The sequence below is a fragment of the Amblyomma mixtum genome, chromosome 1, assembly GCF_055824585.1.
Source record: "Amblyomma mixtum isolate Tamu chromosome 1, ASM5582458v1, whole genome shotgun sequence".
NCBI lineage: Eukaryota > Metazoa > Arthropoda > Arachnida > Ixodida > Ixodidae > Amblyomma > Amblyomma mixtum.
In genome coordinates, this window is record NC_143012.1 from 99,476,825 (window position 1) to 99,489,948 (window position 13,124).

The window sequence follows — 13,124 nt, forward strand, 5'->3', positions numbered from 1 at the left end:
TCGCTGAAATCGACACGGTCAAGTAAGGCATGAGGAGGGTCAGAGAGGTTCCAAATATTCCATGCAACAACCATAAAAAAAGCCTACAAGATAGCCGAATAGCTTAAAGCATCTGTAAACAAAGTTTTCTGTTGCGCCGCCATTAGTACGAACCCCGCTCGGAGTCAGAGGTTAGACTATGCATACTCTTTTAGTTATTCATTTTACTCCGTTAGCAGTATAGCCTGCTTTCCCAAAAATAACTTCGCTGCGTACGTGTAGCCTCCATCCTTGATTCACACTCCGGTGGGCGTACATCAGAGCATTCACTGGTAAAAATGCACCTTAAAAAACTCACCCATCTCTCCACCCACCTGTACCCGATATAGCCGAGGCAGATTGTTGCGAAGGCTCAACGTATTCAGTCGCCCAAGCGTTGAACGCAAAAAACTCCAAAAAAGCATAAGCCTGTCGTGTCAGACACTAAGAACGGCAAATATGACTGCGAGAAGTAGATATAAGTCGCCAGACAGAGAATTCAAGATCGAGCAGTGCGAGAACAGCGGATGGAGCCGCGCGCTGGCGACTGGCAGCAATTCTTAAAAGCAGAACGATTTCAGCGAATCGGCATAACGAAATCACTTCATCGTAGTTGCATTTCATCGCAGTAGCATCTTTCTGGGCGGAATAACTATCGCATGCCAGCGAGCGCATGTATTTCCGCATTGTCCTTTGGTGTAATCGGTATTTATTTTTTTTTCATTAGTACATCTCCACCGTTGCCAAGAGCCCGCCTTTCGTTGCTTATTTCCGTCGCGTGCAAACAAGAATATGCGGATTCTAAAAGAAAAAGAAGCTGCACCAATTTATACATCCTTCTTTTGGTAATACTAGTAGTAATATCTCGGGTTTAACGTGTCGAGGAGACATTGGGGCTACATGATTGACGGTGTAGTGGAGGGCTCCAGATTAACTAAGACCAGCTGTGGATTTTCGACGTCACGCTGGTTTTTGTATTTTTGGAATCAGCAGCCGAGCTCCACAGCCATTGAGCCATTTTTTTTTCTTTATTGCCCTACAGACCCATCGTGAGGGGTTTTATTCAGGACTTGCTGTCTCAGACAATGAGCGCCCACAAAAGTAAATGTTGCACTATCCACTGCGGTTGCTCAGTGGTTAGGGCGCTCGGTGTACCCGGGCTCGAACTCGGCTCCGGCGACCACGTTTTGTTGAAGGCGAAACGCAAAAGGCACCGTGGGCTGCGCGATGCCAGTGCACGTTAAAGGGCAACTGCGCCACTTTTCGAGAATTTCGCGATACTCAAGGATTCAAATCTATATAGGCTGTAGGTAAAGCATGCTAAGTTTTTTTGCACTACCATTTAAAATAGTGACGTAATCGACGAATAAATTTTGCACTTCTCAAAGCAACAGTGGAGTGCGGCGAAGTTCAATGTGACGTCACGCAAGCTATGATTTCAAATTACTGCTGCCTTCAGCCACGCCCTGCCGTGCCTCGTTGAACGCTGCCAAACAACGTTCGGCGGGCTTTGACTTCGGTGGCGTTGGTTTTTTTTCTTTCAAAGGCGTTTTTGCGTTGGAAATCTACGGATACTTTCGATGACGTCATCATGCGCCCCCCCCCCCCCCCCTTAGCGTTGTGCGCTGCGGAGAAGCTTGAAGGCCGTCGCAATTTTAATTGATGATTACGTCACCGTTTCGAATTCTAGGCCAAAAGTACTTCGCATACTTTACCTGGAAGTTTCACAAATTGACCCTTTTAATCTCGTCGATTTCTATAACCTATGCAGTTGCCCTTTAAGGATTCGCAGCTGGTAGACATTATTCCGGAGCACACCCCTACTGCGCCTGTTTCTCTTCTTTCTTTCATCCCCACCTTCCTCCCTCTCTTACGGCGCGGTTAAGGGGTCCATCAAGAAGTGAGACAGACTGCGCCATTTCCTTTTCTCAAAAACCACCATCACAACATTGCACCATCACAACATTGTTGGGTCCTCACGCTAATATTTCGTCTATTTGTGGGAAATGACGCAAAGAAAAGGAAGGCATTCTCAATCGGTACTAAAATGCCTATAGACACCCAGTTTATTGCGTGTTTTCTCCTTTCAAACGACGCCATAGATATTAGAATGCATGGATCACCGTGTGGTATTCGGCTACTGCCGGTAAATTATTTAGAAATGAATTTATTCTTCCGTGATGTTTCGGTTTCATCAACCGAATGATGGCTGTTACGTGAGTTCAACATTAGGTCACGTGAGGCACGGGAAAACTAATACAAACGCTGATGCGTTGTTTTGACTCACTGTAGCACTTAAATCAGCCGGCTTCAAGACCTATCATTACAACGAACGACGTATCAGCAGTTACATTGCCGTTTTATAGCCCCTCACGTGACCTAATTTCCACTACACGTCACACCCATCGTTATGTTGGTGAAACCGAAACAGGGTCAAGAAGAAATTCAAATATAAATTATTTATTATGTGTTGGTGAACACCACGCGGTGCTCTATGTACCCCAATGCCTAACGCATTGTTTGAAAGAAGAAAGCACGCAATCAAAAGTTTGGTGTCTATAGTACTTTATTGATTGGTTTATGGTTTATGGGGTTTAACGTCCCAAAGCGACTAAGGCTATGAGGGACGCCGTAGTGGAGGGCTCCGGAAATTTCGACCACCTGGGGTTCTTTAACGTGCACTGACATCGCACAGTACACGGGCCTCTAGAATTTCTCCTCCAAAGAAATTCAACCGCCGCGGCCGGGATCGAACCCGCGTCTCTTGGGTCAGCAGCCGAGCACCATAACCACTGAGCCACCGCGGCGGCAGTAGTACTTTATTGAGTTAGAGCAGTCCTAACAATTTGATTAAAGATTGACGCAAATATGTAAAAGGGGAGGAATACTAACTCAAGATTTCACATAAACCTGACGTACAGTACGGTCCATTGTTAAAGGGTACATGCGATCGCGTGTTCTCTGCGCTTCAGGAAGCCCTGCCGCCTGGATGCGGCGAGAATAGGCGGCATCAGGCGCATGCACGGAGTGACCAGCCGTCATGCTTACTGCACATGCGTCTTGTGCCGACAATTCCCACAAGTTCTCGGCGGCAGCGCCCCGCGAAGCGCGGAGGCCACGCGATCGCATGTTCCCTTTAACAGTGGACCGTACTCTATAAGTGTTTAGAATTGGCGGTAGTACATTACAGAAGGGTCAATTAGGCTTCTTCCCAGGCACCACATCTCCTGTAAGTTTGCTGTCGCATATACTGGGTACAATTTTCTCACTTCCCAGCGCAGACAGCTACGGGTGGGTAAATCTATGCCATAGATCATCTCATTTTGTCGGAAAACAAGACGTAGGCCGGGATGCAAAAAAACTGGGGCTGAACCGGGTCCCGAACCGGTTCGGAACGGTTCCTTTGAATCGTTCCGGTTCGGGTTCAGTTCCAAGATGGCGAAAAAATTATGGGTTCGGTTCGGTTCCGGTTCCGGGCGAAAATTCGGGTTCGGTTCCGGTTTCGGGTTCGGGTGCAGTTCCGGTTCGACACCCTGGTTGCAGGGCTCATAAGCAGCGAGGCGCCTCGGAAGCTCACTCCTCCAATCTTTCTCCATGCTTGCATCCACTGCGGAAGACCAAATTATGCCTCTTCTTGAAGCGGTCAAAACACCCTTCTGATGCACTGAAACCTCCAATGTCCATCATTAGGGCGTATTTTTCTGCTTGTGCACAGATGAGAGGTCCGCTCAACGGCAGCTGCGAGTTTCGCGCGTACGCAATCCATCGAAGCAGTGCTTCTTCCAGCTTCGGATGTGCTGCCGTTCGGAGTCTCTTCTGCTTGTCTGAGAACTGCTGCCCATCGTAAGCTTGCAAAATCTGAGCTTCATTCTTGACGTACGAGCTCAGCGTGCTCCTCTTCAAGTCAAACCTTGCCATGATGGCTTGTCGCGGAATTCCCTCCTTCACAGCCTTCAATATTTCGACTTTCTGTGCCAAGTCCTTCGCCACATACTTCAGCTGCTTCGCTGGGGCCTCGGTAGCCATTGCAGGAGCCGAAAAGCGCAGCGTTATCAAGATTGTAGCGGAGAAAAACGCTGAGCACGCACACACCTCGCTCCATGGCGCATACACAAAGGAAAAATGGCGAGACGCAGCGGCGCGGCAGGGCAACAACAAAAAAGAAAAAAAAAAACAAGAAAACCCATCCTCTGCCTTCTTGGGTGATGTCTACAGCGATGCGGATGGCGCCTCTACATTTCGGTTTAACACCAGTGCCGCTCTCGCTGTCATCATCATCTCACCTCCACTGCGCTCATGGCCTCCCTGTACACATGCAAGCTCCGCCGCCTGTCCGAATTGACCGAAGGACGGCCAAACTTGTCCAAATTGACGGGAGTAAATTAACGGGAGTAACCGTAAACCATATGTGCTTTACGGGACCGGATGGGCTGTACGAATTATCCGATTTTCCGTATTAACGAGGGTCGAATTAACGAGGTGTTACTGTAGCTGCTTATCAGCTGCCGCAGGCAGGCGTGCCTGTGGCTGCCTGTGTTAGGACGCATGATACAAAATTTCGACCCCCCCCCCCCCCCCCCCCAAAAATAAAAACATTTTCTCCGTGTAACAAACCCTTACATCAAATTGATGTGAACTTTTTGGGGGAAAAAAGTCGGTTCCTTACACAGGTATATATTGATACGTGGCGGCTAGAAGCAGTAATGGAAACAGCAGAGGTAATCTGCTACGCAAGGGACCGACGGCTTGGAGTAGTCTCACAGCACACAAGCTCGCACCTCAGCGTCGTCTTCTTAACAAAACCACTTCGTCGTCCTCCCAGCGTCCGTAGCATGACCCCCCTCGCGGCAAAAGCACCGTCCCGGTGCGCACTACACAGGCCAGCTAGACGGCGAGTTGTAAGGTTTGAGGCGGGACACATGGACGATGTCGGTGCGGGGAGCAGCGGCCGAGGATGGCGGATGTAGCGGGGTGATCTCGTACGTCACCGCGGTCACCGGACGTACGACCCGATAAGGGCCTGTATATCGGGGAAGCAGTTTTTCACAAAGGCCCACACGGCGGGAAGGGACCCAGAGTAAAACGAGAGCCAGGAGAGTAGGTGACTTCACGACGGCGACAGTCATGACGTCGTTTCTGATTGACTTGGGAGGCTGACAGCCGCTGGCGGGCGACAAGACGGGCAGCGTCGGCGCGAGCGATGGCGTCCCGAGCGTAAGGACTCGTGGAGGCGGTGGCGGGCAGCACACTGTCGAAGGGCAGCAAAGGATCGCGGCCAAAGAGCAGATAAAAAGGGGAGAAACCGGCTGTATCGTGACGCGTAGAATTGTAGGCGAATGTAACAAATGGGAGGCTAATATCCCAGTCGCGGTGATGGTCGGAGACGTACATGGAAATCATGTTGGTGAGGGTACGGTTCAGACGTTCAGTGAGCCCGTTCGTCTGCGGATGGTAGGCCGTGGCGAATTGATGACGGACGGAGCAGAAGCGGAGCAGTTCGGCGACCACTTTGGAAAGAAAGCAGCGGCCGCGATCGGTGAGCAGGTGACGGGGAGCACCGTGGTGGAGTATGACGTCGTGCAGGAGAAAGTCAGCGACATCAGTTGCGCAGCTGGTTGGGATCGCTCGGGTAATAGCGTAGCGCGTGGAGTAGTCCGTCGCGACCGCGATCCATTTGTTTCCCATAGCAGACACCGGAAAAGGGCCGAGCAGGTCGAGGCCGACACGGGAAAACGGGTCTTCGGGGATGGGAATCGGCTGAAGGTGTCCGGGAGGGAGAACCGAGGGCGTCTTCCGTCGTTGGCACAGCTCGCAAGCGGCCACATAACGGCGGACAGAACGGTATAGACCGGGCCAAAAGAAGCGGCGGCGCACGCTGTCGTAGGTGCGGGAGACTCCAAGATGACCGGCCGTGGGAACGTCATGAAGCTGCTCAAGGACGCTGCGACGCAGGTGTTGCGGGACCACGAGCAAGAGGTCAGCGCCGTCAGGCCGCATATTGCGCCGGTAGAGGACGTTCTCATGGAGCACAAACGGGGCAAGGGACGCATCACAGCGGTTGGCAGTGAGGCGGTCGATGAGGGAACATAGCGAAGAATCCAAGCGCTGTTCTTGCGCAATGTTGCGGAAGGCTGAGATGGATAAGACGCAGGCGTCAGCCTCGCATTCGTTGGAGGTAGGCGCATCGACAGGGTAACGGGACAAGCAATCCGCGTCCTGGTGCAAGCGGCCGGACTTGTGGACGACACAAAATGTGTACTCTTGAAGGCGAAGAGCCCAGCGCCCCAGCCGGCCTGTAGGGTCTTTGAGCGAAGAAAGCCAGCATAAGGCGTGGTGATCCGTGATAACAGAGAAAGGGTGCCCAAACAAGTAAGGGCGGAATTTGGCAATAGCCCAAACCAGGGCGAGGCATTCCCGCTCGGTGATAGAATAGTTGCGCTCTGACACAGAAAGGAGACGGCTGGCGTACGCAATAACGCGAAGCTTGTTGCGTTGCCGCTGAGCAAGTAGGGCACCAATGCCATGGCCGCTCGCATCGGTCCGAAGTTCCGTAGGGGCTGAAGGATCAAAGTGAGCCAACACAGGCGGAGCAGTGAGGGCATTGATAAGGGCTCTGAAGGCGTCAGCTTGGGGGGGTCCCCAAGAGAACGGGATGTCCTTCTTGAGGAGCGTGGTAAGAGGTCGGGCTATTTCCGCAAAGTTCTGGATGAACCGGCGGAAATAGGAACATAGGCCGAGAAAGCTGCGCACATCACCGGAGGAGCGCGGAGTGGGAAATGAACGCACGGCGCGGACCTTGTCGGGGTCGGGTTGGATCCCAGCAGAATCGACCAAGTGGCCAAGGACCTTGAGCTGTCGGCGGCCGAAGGTACATTTCTTCGAGTTCAGCTGAAGACCAGCGCGGCGGAAGACGGCAAGGATGGCTGAAAGGCGATGCAGATGGCTTTGGAATGTGGACGAAAAAACAATCACGTCATCTAAGTAGCAGAGGCATGTCGTCCACTTAAAACCGCGCAGGAGGGAGTCCATCATGCGCTCGAAGGTGGCAGGGGCATTGCACAGGCCAAAAGGCATGACTTTAAACTGGTACAGGCCGTCCGGGGTGACAAAGGCGGTTTTCTCCCGATCCCGTTCATCGACAGCGATCTGCCAGTAACCTGAGCGAAGATCGATGGAGGAAAAGTAACTGGCGCCGTGCAAGCAGTCGAGAGCGTCGTCAATTCGGGGCAAAGGGTAGACGTCTTTCTTCGTGACGGCATTCAGATGGCGGTAATCGACGCAGAATCGCCAAGTTTGATCTTTCTTTTTAACAAGCACGACAGGGGACGCCCAAGGACTAGTCGAAGGCGCGATGATGTTGCGGGCCAGCATCTTGTCCACTTCTGCCTGAATAACACGGCGCTCTGCGAGGGAGACCCTATAGGGCCGTCTGTGAATAGGGCGGGCCTCGCCGGTGTCAATGTGGTGGGCGACAACAGAGGTTTGACCCAAGGGACGGTCCCCAAAATCAAAAATATCACTGTAGGAGGACAAGAGGCTGTGAAGAGCTGAAGAATCAGCAGAGGGTAGATCGGCCGCTATCATCTGGGAAATAGAATCCTCACTGGAGGGCTGCGATGTAGGGACATTGGATACGGCAGTCGTTGGGTCAGGAGCCAGGACAGAGACTGTGCAATCGGTCAATGGGGACAGATCAGCAAGTGAAATGCCGGTCGGAAGTACCTGAGGGGACAGGCTGAAGTTGAGGACAGGGAGGCAGGTGCAGTTTTTGGTGATGTGGACAATGGTGTGGGGAAAGAGGACGTGACGATTCAGAATCACAGCGGTGATAGGGCAGGCGACGTAGTCTCCATCAGGGACGGGAGGAGAAGGCGACATAGGGATGTAGACAGCAGCTTGTGGCGGGAGACGAGCAAACTCGGTGGATTGAAGGCGAGGTGAGCTGGTGGAGTCGTCATTGCACAGGGGCAGATCCAATCGGAGAAGGCCTGAGGAACAGTCAATAAGAGCTGAATGGGCGGTTAAAAAGTCAAGGCCAAGGATTATGTCCTGAGGGCACCTGGTCAGGACGGTGAACAGAACGGGTATATGACGTCCGGCAATGCTGACTCTCGCAGTGCACATTCCAATCACGGCAGCGGGGCTGCCATCGGCGACGCGAACCATGGACATGGCGGCAGGCGTTAAAACTTTCTTCAGACGGCGGCGCAAAGAAGAGCTCAGGACAGACACTTGGGCGCCAGTATCAATGAGGGCAAGGACCGGGACACCATCCACGAGAACATTCAAGAGATTACGTTGGGCAGCGGGGGTCAAGAGAGGATTTTCAGGCCGGGTCAATGATGCAGCGTCACCTCCGGGGGCTGCATCGGCTAGTTTTCCGAGAAGTGGCGGGAGGTCGAAGGAGAAGGGCTGCGGCGTGTGGTAGGAGAACGGGAGCGGCGGCCTAATGGGGAAGGTGAGCGGCTGGACCCACGAGCTTGCGGAGCGGGCTCGTCACGGAGCGGATCGGGACGTGGGGTGAAGCGGCGCGGGCCGTAGTCGTTGCGGCGATCGACGAAGGAGTAGGGGCGAGGTGGCGGGGACCAACGGCTGCGGCAGTGACGGGAGATGTGTCCGACGCGAGAGCAGGTAAAACAGATCGGCCTGTCATCAGAGGTACGCCATTCGGCTGGATTGCGATATCGGTACCGAGGCGAGAAGCTGCGACTGTAAGTGGCAGCTGCGATCACTGGAGGGTCCGGGCTGGCATGAGCGTTGTCCACGACGCGAGAAGGGACGGCCATGTTCGCAACCTCCTGTCGAACGACGGCTTGGATGAGGGCCAAGGGGTTGTCCGGCAGTGGCAAGGAAGAAACAGCGGGCGTCATCGCCTCCAGTTCGCGGCGCACGATACGGGTTAAGTTAGCAGGGTCGGAAGGCTGCCGCAATGTTGGAAGATCTTCACACGAGGAGCTAGCAGCAGTGTTCGGCAGCCGGTCAAAACGGTGAGAAATGCGCCGGTGTTTGGCTTGCTCGAAACGCCGGCACACCTCAAGAACAGAGGCGACCGTGGAACAGTCTTTGCATAGAAGCAGGTTAAAGGCATCGTCGGCAATGCCTTTCAGTATGTGGCCAACTCGATCTGCCTCGGACATGTCTTTATCCACTTTACGGCACAAGGCGAGGACGTCTTGGATGTACGCTATGTATGGCTCGGAGGATGTTTGGGCGCGTGACGCGAGGGCCTTCTTGGCGGCGAGTTGGCGGCCGATGGGTTTTCCGAAGAGGTCGCGGAGCTTCTGTTTACAGATGTCCCATGAGGTCAAGTCCTCTTCGTGGGTTTCGAACCACACTCTCGCAGTGCCGGTCAGATAAAATATGACATTAGCGAGCATCAGCGTTGGATCCCACCTGTTGTGCGTGCTGACGCGTTCGTAAAGGGCCAGCCAGTCGTCCACATCAACGTCGTCGGTACCGCAGAACGTGCCCGGTTCGCGGTGGTGGGCGACGACGACCGCTGGCGGTGTTGACGGAGAGGGAGATGGCTCGGACTCGTTAGACATGGTGGCGAGACGGCGGCCACGGCGGAGAGCCAGCTTGAGGTCGGGGATCGAATTTAGCAACCTCCACCAAATGATACGTGGCGGCTAGAAGCAGTAATGGAAACAGCAGAGGTAATCTGCTACGCAAGGGACCGACGGCTTGGAGTAGTCTCACAGCACACAAGCTCGCACCTCAGCGTCGTCTTCTTAACAAAACCACTTCGTCGTCCTCCCAGCGTCCGTAGCAATATGATATGTGGCCAGACTATTTTTTGAGGGCCCTTGGCCTAGCGTCACACTGGCCGTTGCGTGCAAGTCAAAAGTGTGTTTAGGGCACCATACCATGCAAGTCTGCCGGGGGGGATGGTATGGCAGTCTCTTCCTTTTTGGTGGTCACACCGGCCCCTGTCCATTTTATGCACTTGCAGATTCGCATGTCATTTCTGGGTCATTAAACTCTTGTGTACCATCTTGTGGGGGCTGCAGCCTCATTAGGAGAGGGATCCTTCCTTCTCATACGTTGTGCTGAGCCTGTGCCCTGTCCCATGTCGCAGGAAGAGGACGAGTACATGCGCCGTGGCCGCCAGCGCCAGGTGGTGGACATCGAGATCAACTTCGCCGACCAGCGGCGGGGCCGGGGTGGACGTGGCGGCCGCGGCATCGGTCGCGGTGGACCCGGCCGAGGCGGCGGCTTCGGCGGGCCCCGCGGACCTCCGCGCGAGGGCGACCGGGCCGGAGATCGGCCCCCCCGCGGCGGCGGCTACGGGCCCCGCGGTGGTGGCGGCGGCGCCGAGCCGCCCAAGCAGTCGGCGCCCAAGGTGGACGACTGGAACGACTTCCCTTCACTCGTGGCCGCCTAAGCGGACAACCGCTACCACCGGCCGCCGCTGCCTGGCGCGGCCGCGGGAGTCTTCTGGTTTTTCGTTTCTTCCGTGTGGCTACTACCGACATCCCGGGTTTCCCCCACCCCCTCTCCCCCGCCTTGTTTTGGAGTGTGCTGTGTGCTGCGAGACGGATTCTTCTTCCTCTCCCCCTCTTTGCCTGGCCTGCTCGACTGACCAACACCGCCGCCAACCGGAGAGGAAGAGAACACGGTGTGACAGTTACGCGCGGCCTCGTTGCTTCCTCCCCACCAGGAGGACACTGGACACGTGTGCGAGTGAGAGGCAGATTGGTTGCCGCAGGTGTGCCCCCCCCCCCCCCCTCCTTCATCCACCTCCTCCTCCTGCCCTGCTTTCCCTTTGAGGCCCTCTTTGCTTATCGTGTGGCTCCCCTCGTACATCCATTTGCTTCCTTAGCACCTTCTTCCCTGGTTTTGTTTTTTTTTCTTTTGCATTCATGTATGTGGCCTCATCTCGTCTTGTTGTGTGCATCTGGCGAGCGACTCTGCCTGATCGCAGCATTCGCACAAATTTTTTGTCTGCGCTCACAGAGCCGGTTGCATGCACCGGGAGCCAACACGGGGCCTCTTGTACCCCCGCCTGTTATATGACTACAGCTTGAGTCATGCCTTTCATTTCCTCGCTGGAGTTGTCGTCCGGTGTGGATCACTTTCCCCCCTACCGCTGCCTTTTTAGCAGTGCTTTCCCCCCTCATTTTTTTTCTTTCTGTTTTGGTTGTGCAGAGTGTGGTTTTGTGTGTGCGTGCGTGCATGTATGCGTGTGTGTGTGTGCGCATTTCACTTGAGCGTGAGTGACGGGCGCCTTTGCCCATTGTACAACTGTTCTACAGGTGTTGGCAGGGGGGGGCGCCGGCGGGCACGTCTTTTCCTTGCCATCGGCCGCCTCTCCTGTGTGGCATCCATTTAGGAAGATTTTGCTAGTTGTTTTTTTTTTTGTAATTTGTGGCACGTCAGGTTCAGTTTTAAATTAATTGTGCTGTGAGAGGCTCTCGTTCTGTGTTGAGATGGTGTCGATGACAGTTTCGTGGTGCGTTTTGCACCTCACGTCAAATTTGCCGCTTGCACTTTTGTCTATCGGTTGATGTGGTGGTCGATCACGCACAGTGACATCGGTGGCAGCTGCGCGGCGTGTACGTGATGTCACACCATTGGCAGTCTCCCGAGGCATGGAATCTGTGTAATAGGTGCAAGATATTGGCTGTGCATCAAGCCCGAATGGCACAATGGGTTTGGCCGATCTGTGCAGTTCAGGGATTGCCAGCGATTGAATCGGAGTGGATGGATTGAGCACCCCTGCTTGGGCTGCTCTGTGATTTTGCGTATGTGTATTGCATTTGGCAAAGCATGGATCTCGGTTGCTCGATTCGTCCTCTGGTGTTCACCGAAATGTCTGCTGCTCGAGTGTGACCTACCCTGCCCAGTGTTTGTCATTTAGGCGGTCCGTCCCGCAGCGTCCCGTGGCAAATTGCTTCCTTTTCTTCATTGTGGCGATTTGGGTGCAAAGCTTTGGGTATCTGGCCACCCACCTTATTGACGGCCGAGAATCGTTCCTCAAAAGCAGGTGTAGTGACTGGAATCGCACTGTCCTGTTTCACCGCCCTGTGCTTTCGGTTGAAAACAATGCCCGTGTTTGTGTTGCTGGCTGTGGCGTGCAACGCCGATATACACATGGACTTCTCTTCACACTGGTCGCGTGTGTGCGTGCGTGCGTGTTGTGCGGTTTGTGAGTGGCAGGCAAAGTGTCATTCTGTTTGGCTCGCAGTTGTTCCCACTGCGAGGGCAAATCATGGAGCCAGAGTCGCGGACGGGCTGCGTTGCTGTCAAATGGCTGGCACGTGCTCGTTTGGTGGATTCTGCTTTTCATACTGCGAGCTTTTTTTTGCTCTTTTTTTTATTTCCTTGTGTGCCTGTCGCGCTCTTATGGGCGCGAGGTGTCCGGGTCGTCATGCGTTTCTAGCTTTGCGACTTTGTTTTTTTTGCCGCGGCCTTAGAGCGTCTTGTAAATGCCACACGTGTAGCAAACGAGGCCCCTTCCTACCTCGGGCCACGTGGGGAGGGAGCTGGTGAGGAAGTAATGTAAACACACATAAAGCGCCCACACATACACAAAAATGATTGCACGTGTGTTTTTTTGGCACGACGTGAAGAAGCTATGGCAACATGAAAAACGGGGAAAATAAAAGGCATGGCGTGTGCGTGATGTCTTTCCGATTGCCATGTAGCCTTGTATTTTTGTGGGGGTGCTTGAGGGGTTTTTTTTTCTCGCTCCCCAACAGGGTTGCAAACTGTGGGGGAGTAATGTCGTTAAATAAACGTCATAGACAGTTACAAGTGCTGCCGTTGTGGTTATCTTTGTGTGTTGTGGGAACAAGCCATGCAAGAGGCCTGTGGTTCCTTGCTGCACCGATGGGACCACGAGGAGAGCCAGTGGTGGAGGTTGTTGGTGCTTTTTTTGAGCCTAGGGTGCTCTCAACTGCGTGCTAAGTGCTTCTGTAGCATGCTTGGCGTGCAGAGCAATCCTGCGTGGAGTGGTAATAAGGTTCTCATGGCCTTACATGCACCTGTAAAACAGTAGCGGGTTAGGTCCTCTCGTTTTACTGAAACACTGTCAAGCACACCTGCGAGTGCTCACTTGGGCTCATTCACAAAGCTTTGGTCAACCTGTGGGCTCACTTAGACTT

The 13,124-nt window shown here is 53.9% G+C and overlaps 1 protein-coding gene across 1 annotated transcript in view; it reads left to right on the top strand.

The window, feature by feature from the left end:
- Positions 1-12,774, top strand: part of LOC149367327 (intracellular hyaluronan-binding protein 4.S-like) — a 41,123-nt gene extending 28,349 nt beyond the window's left edge. The window contains exon 7 of the mRNA XM_089554991.1: positions 10,097-12,774. Within this exon, the coding sequence (XP_089411117.1) occupies positions 10,097-10,402 (306 nt within the window). The 3' untranslated portion in view covers positions 10,403-12,774. The remainder of the gene's footprint in view (positions 1-10,096) is intronic.
- The last annotated feature ends 350 nt before the right edge of the window (positions 12,775-13,124 follow it).